At 50.7% G+C, this 19,378-nt stretch overlaps 1 protein-coding gene across 1 annotated transcript in view; it reads right to left on the bottom strand.

Moving 5' to 3' along the window:
* The window catches only part of LOC111155118 (protein disulfide isomerase family A member 5), a 90,121-nt gene that overhangs the window by 47,265 nt on the left and 23,478 nt on the right, over nucleotides 1–19,378 (bottom strand). Inside the window, exons 4-7 of the mRNA XM_022515183.1 lie at nucleotides 9,795–9,878; nucleotides 9,463–9,508; nucleotides 5,327–5,419; nucleotides 1,940–2,000 (exon numbers count right to left, since the gene is read on the bottom strand). Coding sequence (XP_022370891.1) covers nucleotides 1,940–2,000; nucleotides 5,327–5,419; nucleotides 9,463–9,508; nucleotides 9,795–9,878 — 284 coding nt within the window. The remainder of the gene's footprint in view (nucleotides 1–1,939; nucleotides 2,001–5,326; nucleotides 5,420–9,462; nucleotides 9,509–9,794; nucleotides 9,879–19,378) is intronic.

Below are 19,378 nucleotides of genomic sequence, written 5' to 3'. Positions count from 1 at the left end.
TTACCAGAGGGGAAAGAGGCTTGGGCGTGGGTGAAGGGAGTCCACTGTGGGGTGATGGATGGTAGCTAGCCTTTTGGGGGTGATCACTTTGCTGTATATGCAGAAGTCAAATTATAACTGGTATGCCTGAAACTTACATAATTAAAAAAAAAAGGAAAAAGAAAATGTGCCATATGCCATGGATTTCTAGGCAGAAATCCAGTCTAGGCGGGGTAATATATAATTGATTTGAGCACCTACACTGTGTCTTATGCATACTATTGAAATAAACACAGTAGTTCCAAAGTGGAAAAAACAAACCAACCAACCAAAAACTAAACAGAACTCTAATGCCATAGCTTCTGAGCCTCATCCAAGCCACAGACAGGCTACGGCACACTGCCCTCCCACCACGCATGGCCCCAGCCTTCGGGCTGTTGGTTTCCTGAAGGGCATATGTTGAACACAGAGTCACTAGGGGCCTCCCATAGGCTATAATCTGAGGATTTTCAGTTAGTGGGTTGGGACCCATCAGATCACAGGGGTGGCCCAGGCGCAGTATTTGAGGCTTTGCAGAACATACTGTCAAGGACTCAACTCTGCTTGGCCTGAAAGTAGCCATAGACAAGGCGTAAACAAATGAACATGTCTATGTTCCAACAAAAGTTAACTTACCAAAAAGGTGGACAGTCCATGGGCCACAGTTTGTGGACACTTTATTAGAGGGTTATGAAATAGTAGGAAAAACCAATAACTTCTAAATGAAACAAAACAGAAAAAGAAAATAGTGTGTACTGCATCTGGCAGAGTGGATGGCAAGTAGTAAGGGTTTAAGTATGGTTTTATAAAATTGTTTCAGCTTATGTACTATAAGTATACACAAATTCTGTAATTTATGCATATATATCATTTGTGCATAAATAGTATATATGTGTGTGTATATATATATATATATATATATATATATATATATAATTTGTGTATACTTACAGTGCTAGGCTACAATGAAAAATATTTTTTTATGGTTTTTTAAAAATTTTATTCATTTATTTGTCAGAAAGAGAGCATAAGCAGGGGGAGCGGCAATCAGAGGTGGAAGCAAGGCTCCCTCCTGAGCAGGGAGCCCGATGTGGGACTCGATCCCAGGACCCCGGGATCATGACCAGAGCTGAAGGTAGACACTTCACCGACTGAGCCACACAGGTGTCCCGAAAAATATTTTTACATGAATACTATGAAATACAGTCACAAATTCCGAAAGCCATTGCTCTGATCCAACCCTCTTTCTTATAGAAATAGCAACTGAGGGGCAGAGAAGTGAAGGATTTGACCAAGGTCACCCGGTTCGCTGGTGGCACAGCTGGGATTAGAACCTAGGTCTTCTGGTTGTCATCTCCACAGTCTTCCTGCTATTCCTGTGGCCTCCTGTCTCATCTAGAGACTGAACCGGAATTTGGGGCCCTTTCCTCCGTGGTCCCAATCCCCCCACGCCTCGAAGGCAGCCCCAGCAGCTCTGCTGGGTGAACAGCTGCCCCGGGAGGCCAGCCAGCCTCAGCAGGGTGAGCAGCAGCAGCAGCACCTCGGAGAGGACACCAAGACGGAGGCAGGGCTCCAGGAGCACAAGGCTCCGCCAGGCAGGAAGCTGGGGGGAAAGGGCTTCAGGCCCCCTAGGTGCAGGGGGGGTGGGAAGGGGAGCCGGTGGGAGGATCTGGAGAGGAGACCTGTGCTGTCACTGGGTGGAGCTCAGGGCGAGGAGGGCAGAAGGACACATTCTAGTGAGAGACAAACTGATGCGGACAGCAGGAAGGGAGGAGCCAGGTGAAAAGGCAAAGAAGCAGAGAGAGCAGGGTGAGGGACACACTTTGCACTTTCAGGAAGCTGAGGAGAGTTCCCAGTCCCCTGCCTCCCACCCCCCAGCTGTCCCTCCACAAGTCTGAAGGGGAGGAGAAAGATCACTCACAGGGAGCATAAAACATCATGAGAAGTGGCTTGTCTTCCTTTTTCAGGAGCCGTCTGAAGTCCTGAGGCACAAACAGAGAACATGGCAGGTCAGGCACGTCAGGCATGAAAGAACACAATGGGGAGTCAGCATCCGCTGGGTGGGGGAGCACCTCGGCCGGAGAGGGTGGACGGGCACTTCAGAAGCCCCACGGGCTGACCTGAGCTGAGGGACATGTAGTCAGTTACAGCCAGTCAGGAGCTGGAGGACTGCGACAATCTGTACCATCCCCCCATGTGACAGATGGGGAAACAGAGGCCCCATGGGGAGCACACAGCTTTCCCAAGGCCACTTAGTGGGAGGAAGTAGTCAGCATCAGGCCAACAGCTTCGCTTTTAGCTCTGCCTGAACCATTCAAAGACTGCAAGGAGCTAATCTCATCCCACGTGGCTGAGTGAGGCTGCCCCTTCATGGGATTTATGGAGTGGTTTGGTCTTGGGGGTGGTTGTGGTTGTTTTCTCACAGCCCAGCTTGGCCAGATGGGGATCTAGCTGCTTGTTAGGGTAACGCAGGGTTAACCCACACCCGCTAATCTCTTTCCCCAGCCCTGCTGCTGTCCAAGCGCCCAGGAGTCCACTGTGGGCACAGAAGCATACAGAGGAAACGAGCCCCAGAGCCCCAGGAGGTTACAAGCTAAACAGATCGTCTGTATTTGTAAAAACCCTAAGAATAGCACCTGGCATGTTATTAGGCAATATATAACTGTTTTCTTAAATAAATACAATAAATGTACAAAGACAAACGGTCACAACCGTGCTAACGGAGAGACTTGGTGTAAAGCAGAGTTGGAGACCTTTCTTCCAACGAGAGTCAATGATGTTCCGGAAAAAGCAAATCTTTGAGGGACTGCAGAGAAGTGCAATGACAGAGCATATTTTGATTAAAATGATTTGCTTCTCTAACCAGTTTCCACAGAAGAAAATTAGAGGTTTTTCTCTTTTGAATAATAAAGAAAATAAAAGGAGATTACAAAATGCAGCTTTCTGGCAACAACAAGGCATTAGGTAAATAGATGAGTTCATCCCGCACAATGGAATACTAGTGCATCATTAAAAACGATGAAGAGGAATATTTAACGTCACAATAAGATATGCATGTTACATTAAATGGGGGGGGGGAAGCAAGTTACAAAGCAGCATATAAAATGCAACGACACTTTTGTGAGTAAGAATATTTATGCATGCATTATGTTGAAAGCCTGGAAGGCTAGAGAAAATACCAGCAGTGGGCATCTCTCAATGGGAAGGGAAAGGGTAACTTTTTTTCTTTTAAGCTTCAGCTGTATTTTCCAAATTTTCAACAATGCATATGTATTACTCATAATTTTTCAGTTAGATAAAAAACATTACAAAGATTTTGTAGGAATTCAAAACATTTTATAATAAATTCTGAAAATGTTCACTCTTATTTAAGTAACTAGAAATATGTAATTCTACTCACTGTAAGGAAGAATTACTAAGATCTTTGACCCTGACAATGGGTAGAAAATGCAAACGCTTTGAAAATGATCTTCTGAAATCCCTGGAGATAAAACCTCGTAAAGATCTGAGACAAAAAGGTTTTTCTGGGCCTGTAACAATGTGGTTTCATACCCTGGGCAGAAACAAATATTACATTACAAAGATCCTTAACTGCCTTCAACAGTGTGGAATTCTAAGCTCACACATACGGATCAGCAATTCAAAACTGAATTTGGAACTTTTCGTTATTTTACGTGGGGACTCAATCAGGAGAAAGGCAGCTGTACCTTAGACTTCTAAAAGAGAGCAAACAGCACAAAGTGTAACAAGAGTACTGCCTACAGGTATGAAAAAAATTTTTCTGCTTAATATTTCTAGTTACAGAAGAACGATCTTTGGAGTTTCAGGACATAAACATTTTAGGAGAAATAAGAATATTAGGGGAATACAAACTGGTGCAGCCACTATGGAAAGAGTAGGGAGGTTCATCCAAAAATTAAAATAGAAATTCCATATGCTCTAGTAATTCCACTACTGGGTATTTACCCAAAGAATATGAAAACACTAATTTGGTAAGATACATGCACCCCTATGTGTACTACATTATTTACAGTAGCCAAGATATGAAAGCAACCCAAGTGTCCGTCGACAGATGAATGGATAAAGAAGATGTGGTGTGTGTACACAATGGAATATTACTCCGCCATAAAGTCATAAAGAGATCTTACCATTTGCAACAACATGGATGGATCTAGAGAGTATAATGCTAAGTGCAATAAGCCAGTCAGAGAAAGACAAATACCATATGACTTCACTTATATATCTAAAAAAACAAAACAAACAAGCAAAACCAACCAACCAACCAGAAACAGACTGATAAATTCAGACAACAAATTGGTGGTCGCCAGAGGGGAAGGGAGTGGGGGGATGGGTGAAACCAGGTGAAGGGGGTTAAGAGGTATAACTTCCAGTTATAGAAAAATAAGTGACAGGGAAGAAAAGTACAGCATAGGGAATATAGTCAATAACACTAATAACTTTGTATTGTGACAGATGGCAACCACACTTTTCATGGTGAGCACTATGTAATATACAGAACTATCAAATCATTGTTAATATATTTGAAACTAATACACCACTGTGTGTCAACAGTATTTCATATTTTAAAAAAAAAAAAGGACATTCTCCTTCCATCTACAACACAGCACTGCCTGCCTCACTGTTATAGTCCCTGTTAATATAACAAAGAAGCTCTTGCCCATCCTATGTGAAGGTACCCATGGGTAAAGATGCACATTCAGGACAGGTAGGGCAGGTTTAGAAAGAAGGAGGGTCACAGTTGTCTGAAGATTATAATTCAACCACCATTCCACCCCAACACCCCATTCTAGCCAAATCCAGAATTGAAAGCTTAAAAGGATAAATAATTTGTTCAAATTTATATTACTTAGAATTGTAGAGACCTGACCCAAGTCTCTGGAAATCCAACTCAAACCTCTGAGATTATTCTTAAAGAAAAGAAAAAAACAAAACAAAACAAAATGCTTTTAAAAACACACACACACAAAGCCAAACCCAGCAACAACTGAGTTACATAAGGAAAGGATGTTTAAATGGATATTCCTATGAGGAAAATCTAAACCCATTAAAATACATTAAATAAGGCAGTGAAGAAGGGAAGAAGCTCTCAGGCAGCAAGCCTGTGATCTCCTGTGGGTTCCATCATGGAGCTGGGAAGGAGAACAAATATTAGGGGCCTGGCAGCCCAGTTCCCTCGGAGGAAAGCACAACTTGTCCTCAAAGACTCCCCTTTCTCATTTCCTTGGGCATCGCTCCTAGGGAGCGCCTGGTTGGGAGAGGCTTCCAGAACTGATGGGGAATAAATTACCTTTTCACTGTCAATGTGGACAACATCTTTGGCTCCAGGATCTTCCTCCCACAGTGGGGGCCCTTTTGGATCCTTCAGAAAGGCCACTATAGACTGAGGAAAGGAACAGAGAAGGAAAAACTCATTTTAGCCAGGTAAAGAGGGAGGTGGGGAAATCAGGAACCTGCCCCATCTCCCTACCCGGAGACCCATGCACCTATGTTAAGAGTCTACGTGTGGCATGTGGCCAACCGCATGGCGGGCAGGGGTGCAATTCCATTGCCCACGGACATCCCTGCTGAGGGCCCTAAAAACGCACCCCCACCACCTCCACCAAAATTTTTCAGCCACGTGACACCTGACTCTGGTCAGCTGATCCACACCTCTGTGCTTCTTCATGCACAGAAATGAGATTTGAGACAATTCACTAGTTTACTGAAATCAGAGACACACTCATGCTTTGGCTAGGTTTCATCTCCTCCAGGAAGCTCTCTGATCAATTTGACTAAAGGCCTCCAGTCCTGTCCAAGTGCTCCACATTCAGGCACCAAAACTGTCAGTTGTATCAGCAGGTAAGCACACCTACTTGTCACCTACCCAACACTGTGTGATCTAAACTGGCTAGGGAGCAGGTTAAATCCTGCATCCTCTGTGGGGCTCAGGCAGGGTGCTCAACCCCAGGCCTGCCTGGTTGGTGCACTTCTCTCCCTGAAGACTGCCGCCCCCTTCTAGATGCCCAGGATGAAGATCTGACAAAGACCTGCAGGTTAAAGGGCTTACTTAGCCTTTGTCATGTGGACAACTGCCTCAAATCTCACCCCCCTCTGTGGAAGACACACATGGGACAGGAAATAGGGGCCACGTCCCTCCACTGCCCTCCAGCCCTGCCATACTTCACTGGTCCGGGACAGGAGTGGCATTCCCTTCCCTCAGACAGCCACTCTGGGAAACGGTGCTCAAAGTCTGTGAGAGCCAGGAATGAGTACCAGAAACCAGCCAACCTCCATGCCTCCATCCCCAGAGGGGAGCTGCTGGTCTCTGTGTCAACACACAGAGCCCTCAGTGTCCCCAGTTTGATGCAAGATTTTGAGACTTTTTTCCACTTTGATCAAGTTCCAACAAGCAGATGACAAGTTGGGCATGTCCACAAGTGTGGTGGGAAGGAGGTGGGCTGGGGCGAGAAAAGGAAACACCCTCTTAGCAAGGCGGTTCATTCAGCCCAGACACTAGTCACAGACACAGGACCTCAGGGAGGCCAACTAGTTCTGGAAACTCCTATTTGGAAAGAGCTACCAAAGAACAGTGGGAGACAGCTAAGATTTCGCAGAATTTCATTCAGGTAATGCTCCTTGTTTGTCTAAATGGAGCTGTGAAACAACTCCTGGCAAGAGAAGAGGGGCCATTTGCACCATGGCAAAGGCAGGTCTGTCCTTGCCAAAGCTTTGCTGCTGCTTGCCAAAGCTTCGCCGTGACAAGATAAGCCAAAATGGAAATGGCGGGGCCTCCTGAAACCCACGCTCACCCACAGCTGCAGAGGCACCTGCAGCCCAGGCCATGTGAGAGAGATGCTTCTAGGCGTCCACCTGTTTCAGAAACACCAAGGGCAGCGGTTCCCAACGCAGGGCATGTGGCAGCCTTCGGGAGGCTGTGAGACCTCAGACTCCCACGAGAGCCCTACTTTATACACTACTTTACTTAGCATTTCCATTTACTCGCATGCCCACGTTTTACATTTACTTTATGCAAATATACTGTTTCTAGGGAGAAGATCTATGCCTTCCAGTAGATTCTCAGTGGGATGAGGAACCCAAAATAGGTTAGGAACTCCTGCTCCCAGGGGGCTCCTGTCCACACAGCGGGATGAGCTGAGTTGGAGAGTGAGCCCGGTTCCCATCCCCGCTATGCCAGCCCCAGCCCCACCTCAGCATCAGGGAGAGAAGACATGGGGACACCAAAGGGAAGAGGTCACCTCTGTGGATGGAGTAACTGAAATCCTCATACTTGCTTTTCAGGTGGAGATTACTGTTGTTTAACTGAAGATGACTAACCCCATCCACAGGTTCTCTCTAAGTCCATCTGCCCGACAACATCTGAAGTGGAGGTCTGCACCTGGAATGCCTCCCTCCCCCAGCCCTCTTGTTCTCTGCGCCCTGAATCCCGGGGAAATGGCCCCACGACTCACACCCGGTTCTCAGGACATCTTGGTGTCTGAGAAAACACACAGCTACACAGCCTTGGGAGGTCATCAGAGGCTCATCTGAGTTTTGGCTTCCAGGCACCTCCGGGCCTCACTGCTTACACACAGTAAGGATTTTGCTGGACAGACTGCTAACCAGCAGAAGTCCACTTACACAGGAAGGTCCCCTCTTTCCTCTCCCTTGTCTGGCCTCTGGCTTCTGCAGGGGCCACCGCACAGTGCCGGTGGCCAGGTCTCTGCCAAACCATCCAGCAGGACAGCGACAGCAGCCAGAGCAGGGGCCTGCACAGGCACCTGGCCGGGCTGGGACTCCTCTAGCTCTCTGCACATCGAGGCCCAGGAAGCTCCCTGAGAGGAACACCAACCTGTGACCAAGGGGGGCTTTGGTCTTGGCCACTCCTGCTGGATGAAGAGCAGAAGCCATCAGGCAGTCATGGGAAACACTATGGCACTTCCTCTTAGCTCTGGAGAGCTCCAGGGGCTCTACCCCAGGCCCTGATGGCCCTGGGGGCTTTAGGGACCCTGGGACTAAGGATGCTTTCTCTCCACTGAAGACCCTGATCCTGTCCAACACTTAGCCCTCTTCTCCAGATGGAAGTCACAGGAAGGATGGACAGTGAGCAGACGCCACACACCTTGTCTTGATAAAGGGGTGGACAAAGACCAGGCCCTCAGCCTCTCCTACCTAGGCCAGCTCCAAGTGCTCAGGCTCCCTGCCCCTTCCCTGCTCCCACAGCTCTGAGCAGCTGCTATCTCCTGCTCCATGACCCCAGGACAGCCAGCTCCAAAGGAGCCACGAAACATAAATTGGACACAGCCTCCGATATGAAAACGAAGAGCCCCCAGCACCCCCTTCCATCCCTGCACGGCACTTCCCCACCTCGTTCCCGGGGAGCACATGTTCTCTCCCAGGGCTTTAGCTGACATCTTAACAACACTGAATAAGAAGCTTAAGCAACCCTAGTTGGGAGAACTTTCTCTAAGTGTCTAAGTGGGTGTTAAGATGAGTAATCAGGGCGAGTCTGTAGAAGGTAAAATCTGTAGACTTAAAAAAGAATGAAAGTTGGTAGGTAAACAGGAAGTGACCTGGGAGCTGAGGATGAACGGCAGAGGAGAGGGGTCCTGGCGGCTGCACAGACAGACGGATGGACAAGAAAGAATGGAAGGAGATGGAGAGATACAGAGAGAGAGGAGCATGGGGTTCAAGCCAGTGAGATAAGCAGGAGAGTCTGAAAAAGTAAGTTCCGCCTACGTTGGGAAGAGAGGAAATACATGGCCTCAGGTATTTCTGGGGCAGGGGGATTCTGCCTGGACCAGACACAGAAGGAGACAGGCGTGATGGAGAGGATGGGTATGCTGGAGGAGGAGAATCCAAGGGCAACAGAAGGTCTTGGGGCCTTGGGGTGACAGCACCTGCGGGTCACAGCCCCTCCACACTTATTTTCATTGATGCTTTTCTCCATCGACTTCCCAATTGGCTCTGTAGCAGGGAGCAACTCGGTGACATGGGGATGTCATCTGAACCGAGCTGCAGCCGCTGACAGGGGCCTACCTGCCTATGTCCCACCCCCTGTGCTCACCTGGGCACAGGGGGGCCCCCCCCCCCCCCCCCCCCAGCCTCTGAAGAGCCAGCATGGACATTGCCGCGGAGACGAGGGAGGGTTCACACCACAGCAAAGGGAGACCCAGGCCTCTGGAGGGAAGAGGCAGATGGTGGCTTGCCTCCTAGGATGACTGCTGATAGATTCGCACACTTATCTATGAGGCCAGTCCCCCTGTGTTAACAGTTACAAACTTCTCCAGATATTCTGCTGACATGTGCTCTAGAGATAAGAATCCCTCAGGTCATTTGGAAGAGCTATCTTTGCAATCTGCCCTTCCTTCTCTCAGAGAGAACCTGCCAGGCCTTTGGCATCTGTTCAGACGCTATCTCTGTTGAGAATGAGGGAAGTAAATTTACCTTAAATGTCACAGCTCGGTTATATTCAGTATGAAATGCACCATCCCTGTCAAACGAGGAGAAAAAGGTGTTAACTTTAAGAATGGTTGTGAAGATACATACCTTTGGTTTCCTGCAGCATCTCAGTAACATTCAGCTATTGAACATGGTTCAAGATTTAAAGAAAGAAAAGAAGAAAGAAAGAAAGAAGAAAGAACGAACGAAATGTAAACACAGGGAAAAAATATCATTCTGAAATAAAATTAACCTAACTAAAAACCACCAATCCCTGAGAATACCAATGAAAGCTTTCAGCACTTACTTGGAAATTGGAAATGCCCACAGGTACTTACTGGTAATGGAATAATTCAACCTTTTTGTCCTTTGGGCTCAGGTCAACTTTCATCTTCTTGCACAATTTTCTACTCTCGGCATCACTGAAAGACACAAATGTCGGGAACCATTTGTTACTGGAGGTCCTCACAAAGGTGTTGACAGAGTAAAATTTGCTGTTGGTCTAAGAAAAGCCTGGTACCTTGGAATTCTTAACAGCAGGTAAGGCCCTGATGGCAGACACATATTCCGAGGACTGGAAAAGGAGGGTAGCCAACAGGAGATAGGCTCAATCAGGAAAGAGACAAGCAGGTGTGGAGAGTGTCTCCCTACATGTGAGGGGCAGCTCGGACAGCTCTGGACAAAGCCAGGGCCGGTAGCACAGAGGGTGGGCAGCCCATTCTAAGAAGAAAACAAACTACGATATACATATGTGGGCCCCATCTCGGTTGCTCATCAGAATCATCTGGGGAAGTTTAAAAAAAAGACAGATTAGCCCAGCCCTCCCCAGATCATTACTTCAGACTCTCTGCCTCAGGGCCACGCCAGTTTTTTGTTTTTAAAGCACAAATGCGTGCCACATGCCACCTGCTAGACACCATCTGACCGGGGTAAGAGGAAGACGTTCTACAATGCTGACGAAGATATGAAATTGGACCAGGTTTGACCAAAGCCACCGGGAGAGAGGAGCGAGCTTCTGCCAAGTGCAGCATCTGCAGTATCTACACTCTAGCGATTCTCCTACGAAACATCGATGGCATCGGTCCCATGCCATTGATGGCTTACAGAGTGCTCATGCCTGATCTCACCTGACCTGGCTTCCTTCCTGGAAGATCAATGGATTTCAAAATGGGGTCCCTGGACCAGCAGCATCAGTACTGCCCAGGAATCTGTTAGAAATGCAAATTCTTAGCCCCATCCCAAACCTACTGAATCAAAACTCTGTGGGGACTTGAGCAAGTGTGTTTTAAAGAGCCTGCAAAGTGATTCTGATGTAGGCCCCTGTCCTGTTTGGGCTCTTCATCCTCTCCCCAACCTCTCCAAGGTCTGGTGTCTCCTGTGGCCTCCACCAGCTGCTCAGCGGCCTCATCTGACTCAGGGCTTTCCCCATAACCTCACCATACTCAGCCAAGTCTGCCCAGCCAGAGGCAGCCAGCTGCCCCACCCCCGCAGGGCCATCTCCCCAGATCAGCATCGGCTCAGCGAGGGTATGTCAGCCACAGGTCCCCACTGGTTCCCCTTGGTTACACTGCATGAACCACTCTGTTCTGCTGGGAGTGACAGCCACTTGAGGGAAGTCCCCTCATCTCCCACCTGTGCATACATCCCACCACCTTCTACAGCTACTGGCTCCACACAGCTGTGTGCTGGCCTCAGGACAGGCAGATTAAACCATTCAGCTCAGCTCTAAAAGCAACTCCCATCAATGGACAAGTGACATGGTGGCACCTCATTTTCAGTGTGAATAAGCACTGTGCAATTCAAGAAGCCTGTCTGACTGGAGAGATGTGTGGGGATGAGAGAGGGGACCACTCTCCTGCCCCCAGCCTAACTCAGGCCGAGGCTTTTCCCTCCCTATCTAGTCTTACCTGGGGCAGCCACCCCTGCAGCCGCTGTGGCTTCCAGCCCCAGGCCTGGCAAACAGCGGGGACTCAAACGAAATGCATGATGAATTCCAAAATGAAAGGCTAATTCACATGACAGTGATTGCTCCCCCAAGGAGGCAAGGGCACTCAGAGACAGGGAATCCCCAGAGAAGGGATCAGCAGGGGCGGGGAGGAGATGCAGATAGGCCGAGAGGATGTAGCAGAAGGCCCCTCGGGGAAAGGCAGCCCCCAGAATCCAGGAGCTAGAAAGCCATACCCAGAAGCCCTGTGGGGATGCCATACACACCTCCACTGACAGGAGCCATTACAGTCTGGGCCTGCGCTGGCGGCAGAGGCTCTGTAGTGAAGCCAGGCTGAAGGGGTGGGGAGGTCTGTTTCCAGACGACTGCATGTAAGGTGCCCTTTCCCTGCCTGAGCTCACTCCCCACAAGAGAGGACTCCACTCAGGGTGTTTATGACCGTTCACTTGGCCCTTGCCTGGTCCAGCTTTGTTCTGCTGCGCTCAACTGTTCTCCTGGGCGACCACCTGCCGTTTGCCCAACCACAACAAGAAACCGCGGCCAGGTCAGAAAGGGATCTTGAGCGCTCAGGCTTCCCTCAGCCCCATCCCAGCACTCAGCAGGGGCACCCAACCAGCTTGCTTCCACTGCCACACCCGAGGGGGTCGCTCAGACTGCACAAGGCAGCCAATGGAGGGGCGACGTGCCACCCCACGCTGGCTCTCCTCCAGGAGCCCAGCTGGCACCCTCTTCCTGTGACTTTCACAAAGCAGAGTTTAGGTGGGACAGGGCTCAGAGTCATTCCAACCCCAATCCCCGCCTTGATCTGCCAGAACCTGCTCCAAAGAAAAGTCTGGCTGCCACAGCTATAGGTCCTTGGTGAGCTCAGGACAGGCTCAGGGGCTGATGCTCCAATGCAACCTGCTGGGCTGAGCGGAGCCAGGAGGGTACAGAGGGTCCCCCGCCTGTTCCTCAGCAGGGACCCCCAAGCTGCAGCCCCCGCCCCAGTGAAGCAAGTCACAGCTGCCTCTGCCACAGGATTCCTTGTTGCAGACTCGGTGCAATGCGCTTCCTTCTGGGTCATGACACTCCCCAGGGATCTCCTCCTCTTCCCTGCTCCCTACACTCACACACGCACATACACAACTATGAATGCATACGTGCTCAGAGTGGACTGTGGGGAGGTGGCCTCCTGGCCTGTCCGAGCACCTCCAGCCCAGACCCCAGAGCCTCAGCTGAGCACCTTCCTCGGGCCCGCATGCCCTTCCCTGTGGTCTTCTGTCCATGGCAGTGTGGCTCCACATCTGACCATGTCCACTGTCACCCCCGTCGGAATGTCTGCTCCAGGAAGGCGAGGGCTTTGTTTGGCTCACAGACAACTCTGCAGCTGGCCCATAGTGGGCACTCTCTGTAGCCTGAGTGATCGAGGGAGCGAACGAGGGTGTCTTGTCGCTCCTGGGGTAAGGCTCTACACTTCTGGCTCTCTGGGCTCTGTCTCCTGAGTGCCAGGAATCCTGCCAGGTGACAATTCCTCATAGTACTTCCTCCGACTGGCGCCCCGTCCTCCTGTTTCTCAGAGTACGTGTGCGTGTGTGCACACACATGCACATGCTAATCATTCAGTACACACAATAAAAGTCTTCAAGAGTTCAAGAAAGGCAGAGAAATTACCCAAGCTCAGGACCTTAAAAGGATCTGAGCTGATAGATTAAGCACAACTAATTGACTTATTGGCTAGCTCCCTTTCTGCTTCCCTCCCCCAGCCAGTGAGTGAGGCTCTGGGAGACAAAGGCAGCAATCAGGGAAATGAGAGGCTTTGTTGGGACAAGGAGGGAGGGGAAAACCAGCCTGGATCAGAGAGCGGACTGCTATGCACAAAGGCCCTCACCTGCCATTCCCCACAGTCCTGCAAGAACAGACTGTCAGCAGGTCTGTCTGCCAGGGAGGCTGGAGCCCTGCCTCCCTCTGCTGTTTACTCACCCAGACCCGCTGTGTCCTGTCCCACACCACCCCCGCCCCCGGCCCTCCTCTCCACAGAATGTGAGGGAAAGATTCCAGAGGCTGCCAGGCCGGAGAGACAAAGACACACACACGTATATTTGTAGGTGTTGTGAGCTGGCGGGCTAGGAGCCTGGTGTGGCCTCCATGGGGCATGCTGCCGTGTTTACTAGATCTTCCTGTGGGGCACGGCTGTCCAAGAGGCTGGCCACTCTTGCTCCAGGGAATCAGACCCAGGAATGAAAGGTTGGGGGAGACAGCAGGAAGGAAGAGAAGAAACAAGGTGCTGGAGGCTCAGAGAGGGGAGGCATGCCTTTCCCAAATCACAGCCTATGGAACCACGCCCTCCCTGGAGGAAGGTCTAGCTACCGGCAGGAGGGACTGACAGCTTCTAGATCCCGCCCAGCCATCAGCCAGCCTGTGACCTCTGGTGGGGCCTGTGGTATCCCGAGCTGCAAAATGTTGGAGCTGCCCACACAAGGCAAGTGGAGCTCTTAATTCCTCTGCAGGATCCAATACTACTAACACATAAAGCGGGCTGCCTATATCCTGACAGGTGAATCAGGAGCCAGACTCCAGGACAGAAGGTGAAGACTCAGAGAGAGCAGAACCTCGGGCTTCTCCCTCCATCCCCTAACCGTGTCCTGGCTGAACAAGTCGGCATCCTTAGAGCCACATGGGCAGGATGTGGAGCACGCTGTCCCAGCCATGGCGTGCCCGCTGGCTAACCCAGACTTTCCAGGTTCTATCGCCCCCTCAAAGCAGCAATAAATCTCTTTCTCCCATCTGCCGGGTCCAACATGGTGGGATTCTGAGCAGATGGACCTGGGACTTCCTACAGGAAATGTAGGAAGGGGCTCACTCCCAAGACACGAAGAAAATGGGAGAGGATTAGGAGCGAGTGAGCAAGAAAACGTTGTCAGAGTGACCACTAGGTGCCACGTACCCAGGACAACCTGAAAGAACGCTGCTGGAGGGCTTGAAGAAGGAGACAGAACAGCCTGGAAGGGCTGGATCTTAAACCTGGAACAGCCTTGGTGGTCACATAGCACCTTCTGATGAGGGACTTGCAAAAACAGGGATCATCCTGGGTTGGCTGTTCTGTATGGTACCTACCTCCGGGCGGCACAGGGTGTAAGAAGATATACACAGCCCTCTCCTTCCCCTCGCCACACCCCCCACCAGCCCAGAGATTCTCAGGCTGTGCTCCTCAGCAAGGAGCATGGCCCCCCTCTCCACTAGCATGGGGCGATGTGCTGGAAGGCATCTGAAGCCACAACATAAACACAGCACTTCTCCTGGGAGTCCCCTTTATCCCCTGGTAAGTAGTGTTAAACATGCTTACATATGAAGAAGCAAATGCTAAACGCAAAGAATTTTTAGAAGAAAACAGAAGACTTCAAAATATGTGATACCTGCCCTGGAAGGCCCCACGGCTTGGATCTGGGAAGCCAGCACCACTCTGGGGGAAGCAGAGCAGATGAGAGAAAGAGAGCAGGGAAGACGGAAACTGTGGCTAGGTAATGACCTTACACCCTCAGGAAGAGCCGAGAAGTGAGCTCCAGATAGACGCGCAGTCTCGGCCCAGTGAGAATCAGCCTGAGGAATTAGCATACCAGGCTCAGCTCCCAGCTCCTGGCTCCAGCTCAGCTGCCCCGACAGCAGCTCTCCGCGCCAAGGCCGAGCACGATGCCAGGCTGCAGGGCACGAGGGGAATACCAACGCCCTCACACACAACCCACTTCACAGCCGGACAACCGTCGCCAGCCAACCCGAGCGTGGCTGCTGAGCTCTGAGCCAGGAGGTGGACTGAGGGGAAGGGATAGCTGACAAATCCCTGGACAGAAGCCAGACACCCCACAGACCCCTCACAGCGACAAGCTTACAGGGCCTGGGACCTGGGAGAAAACCGACACAGAGGGGCACGTGTGCCTGCAGCCACACGTGCAAGGGTAGGGAGGGAAGAGCCTGAAAATCAAGAAAAGGGGGGAAAGAAACACCCAGAGAAAAAAGAGAGGAGAAGACCAAAAACCTGGGGGAGGCAGGGACCCAGAGATGGGGAAGAGGCGGTAGAAACTAGTAAGGAAGAGGGAACAAAGCAAGAGAGAGGCCAGCAGCTCCTAGGGAAGGACAGGAGAAACATGGGAGCAGACACCCAGAATGGGGGGAGACACAGAGGAAGACACCCCCCTCCGAAGACTGCCACATACTCACGTGCATACACACACACACCAACCCTGGCAGCTTCCAGGATTTTCTGAGCCGTGCTATTCAGGGATGAGAGCAAACCGGAAAGCCAAACTCCACGGTTCACACTAGATTACACTGAAGCCCAGAGAGGGGCAACGACTTGCCAAAGGTCCCACAGCTATTAGCTGTCCATCTAGACTCAAGGCCAGGTCACATAACCTACAGTCCTACATGTCCCACTGTACCCTAAACTTTTTAAAGATCAGAGCAAAACAGCCTGTGCACTGGGGCTGACTCTCATGCTCAGAACTTTCTTCAGGGGCATCCTCTCAACACCCAAGGGACCCACCCCAAGAAAGCCGTTGAAGAAGGCATGCACGGTTTCTCCCCCTCAGCTACTTCCAGGAATGCTCAAAACAATCCTGCCCAGATGAAAAGTAACAGAAAAAATGGGATCTCACACTTAAATTATGTTCTAGAAAGAACTTGCATTTACGGGGTCCTCACCACGGACTTGGAAAGGCAGCAGAATATATACTATTGTTGCATTTACAGATGAGGAAACAGACTTGTCCAAGGTCATACGGGTCATAAGTAGCAGAGGTGACCCTTCAACCCAGGCCTCTGCCGTTATTCCGCACACAGACACTTCACACCACAGCATTGCCTTCTCTTGCCCTAGGATGCCCTCTATCTCCCTCACCTGCCTTCAGAGGGAGAAAAGCAGAGTGGGTTCTTCACTCGAGACCTTCCTGTCACCCTCTTCCAAGCCCTAGCATCCTCATTCTAGCCTCCAACCCTCTGCTGGCAAGCCAGAAGGCACAGCTGGAAAGGAGAGAAGGGGAACCTCAGGAGGGCCCACGCGAGGGGAGGCACGCTCGGGCTGACCACCTGCTATCTAGTAGCTGCTAGGATAAAAAGTGAGCAGACATTGGCTCCATTCCCCCTGCACACTCCACTGCAGATAACAAGAGGAAGGCCTCCCGCGAGCGCTTCTGCCCATCCCTGAGCCTCTCATTCAGACTCAAAAACACACACTGAACACATTTAGGACACAATGAGAGCTGTCATCACCGGGCCCTCGGGTCAACGTGGTGGGTTCCCATAATGGTTTATAGGGCATGTTCAGAAGTCTATGACCTGGAGCAGCCGAGCAGGAGGGCAGAACCAGCTCACGCCCCTGGGGAACTCCCTGTGTCACGGCTGTCCCTGAGAACCCCCAACCCCAGTGGCCTGCATGGACTAGAGCCCCGGGTTCTGTCTCTTGGGCTGCTCTGGGAAGATCTCACTGCACCCTGCCTCTGACTTCAGATTTGGACCCAGATCCTCCTCCTCCTGCTTCCAACACAACCCATTAGAGCTCCATAACCCAACTACTTATCTCAGCTATTTTAAGAGCCATCTAACATTTCAGTTCCTACTTCCTCTTGGAGGGATGAACTGAGTAGCAACTATGTGGCACAGTATGTCCTTCTGTCTTAAGGTCACCCCTTTAAGCTCTAAGGTGCCCCCCTAGATTTTCATCTTAGCACAGCAGAAGTCACAGGGTTATTTCTCCCATTGGTACTCTTATTGGCTCCAGATGTCGTGTCTCCAAGCAAGCCCTGGATTCTGATGTTCTAACCTGGCCCCCTTTAGTCCTGCCCCTGCAGCAAGCACAGCAGGACTGCTGCCTCCACGCCCGGCAGCAGAGGGCCCCAGGCCGTGTTCGGGGCCCACACCACAGGGAGCTGCCTGCAGGCAAAGCCGGGGCACTTTTAAAGACCAGGTACTCAAAGGTCTTTGCCCCAAAATGTAACTCTGCTTTCACCGTGAAGCTTTTCTCAACCTTTCCAGGCAGAATAAAGGGATACCCCTCACACCCAGAGCCTCTGCTGATTGCACTTCTCACAAGAATTGTAATCACCGGGTTCAGTGTCTGCTTCCGCCTCACACGCTGAGGACACTATTATCCATCTGTGTACCTTAAGGCATAAAGGAAGTGCTTAGGAATGTTCCAGGAGAAGGCAACAACTACATCAAAGCTCTCCTTCCCATTTCTGCCACCTGCAAGCCTATGAACTCTCTGGGATAGGCTCTCCTGGTTGGCAGGCCGGTGTCATCTCCAGATATGGAGACTCCACAGTGCCCTATCCCATCAAAGAGGCTCTGTCGCTTTGCCAGTCACACAGTGCACTCCTGGGTGAATGCAGAAGACTCAGACACACCTAGGACACAAGAACACTCTTGTAGCAACTATGAACTAGAATTAACCAGTGGCCAAAATCTCACCAAATGTCTGGTGAGCAGTCTCTTCCACTAAATCAACGTTTGAGTAAATCAGGAGAGGTGAGGCTAGAGACAGGAGCGCGCACACATGCAGACACCCCTACGGCAAACAGCACTCAGCTAAGACTTCTCCTCCTGGTCTCATCCAGTGCTTTGTCAGATAAAGTCCCCCTTCAATTTTCACCAATCATGCGGAAGACAGACTTGAGGCCGTCAGCTTATAAATCGGTGTGTCCCAGAAGTTCATGCCCAAAACAGCAGTTTCGAGCTCCAATTGGAGTGGGAGAAGACTGGACTGGAGCGAAGTCTGCAAAGCCCAGTTAACCCATGGGCTCGTAGCTGGGCTGTGGCCCGGGCAAGAACAGCTACAGGAAAGGTTAGGATGGCCTTTGTAGGTCATCCTGGAAAAGAACTGCCTCTTTTCCCAGCAGAGCCCCACCTCTTCCTCATACTAACAACAGTGCAATATCCTCCTTTCCCCTCCTCTTCCCAAGCCCATACCCCTGAGGGACCCGAAGTCCAGGTGACATGTGGCTAGACACAGAGGCTCTGGAAACACCTCCCGTCCTCAGTCAGAAGCGGATGTCCGCTGGCATCCACCAAGGGCAACACAGAGCCTTGCATACAGTAGGTGCTCCAAACATACAAAGGACAAACCTGCTCCCGGTTACAGTTTTTCCTACGTTCATTCACTCTCTATGTGCCTTTTCTGTACTTAGGCCAATCTTTACCAGATTGGGAGCTAATTATATAATGAGGGGGTGTGTGTATGTGCACACACACACACACACACACACACATACAAAAAGCACAGACAGATGTGGAAATTATTCCTGATGATTGAAAGGAAAGGGAAGCTGAGCACACCCTAGACTCAAACTCCCACACTCGGAAGAATCAGAGGAATTCCATCAAGAAAATTCCATCAAGAAACCCCATCCCCACCCTAAGAAGTGGCCCCACTTCCTACAGACTCCTACCTGTGGGCTGGTGTCTGATCCTGCTACCTTAACACTGACAAGAAGGTCTCTGGGTAGAGGGAGGTCAGGAAGGAGGAAAAGGAGGAGGAGGAACGGGCAGTGCTGGCACAGGGACAGGTAGGGGAGGGCAGACATGGGTCAGAAGAGAGCGCTGGAAGGACAAAGCCACCTGTCCAGGCCTGATCTAATGGAGCTACCTCAGAAGGCAAGGCAGCCGTCCCTCAGACCAGCTGATTCCACCACTTTCATGCTGTGGGCAGCGGAGAGCTCTATGAATGACCTGGGCTGGGGGTAAAGCCCATGGTTCTTGCCACAGACCCCTTCTAGGCAAGCCTGCCGGGTGACCCTGAAAATAACCTTGCTCTCAGGAAATCAAGGCCCCCTCTCCCATCCACTGGGAAGAAAAAAGTCATGTGATACGTGGCACTATGGAAAAAGGGAAGAAGAGTGGTGGGGCTGGAAAGAAAAGGTGGGAAGCCAGAACTGCCCCTTCTCCAGAAAACAGGTGACCCTGCGGTAAGGTGAGAAAGGCTTTCCTACCCCAGTCTCTCCATCACATCCT

This window comes from Enhydra lutris, unplaced genomic scaffold (genome assembly GCF_002288905.1).
Source record: "Enhydra lutris kenyoni isolate GAN:26980312 unplaced genomic scaffold, ASM228890v2 scaffoldscaffold39, whole genome shotgun sequence".
Classification (NCBI taxonomy): domain Eukaryota; kingdom Metazoa; phylum Chordata; class Mammalia; order Carnivora; family Mustelidae; genus Enhydra; species Enhydra lutris.
Note: the sequence above shows the minus strand (reverse complement) of the source record. Positions and strands in the feature narration are given on the sequence as shown.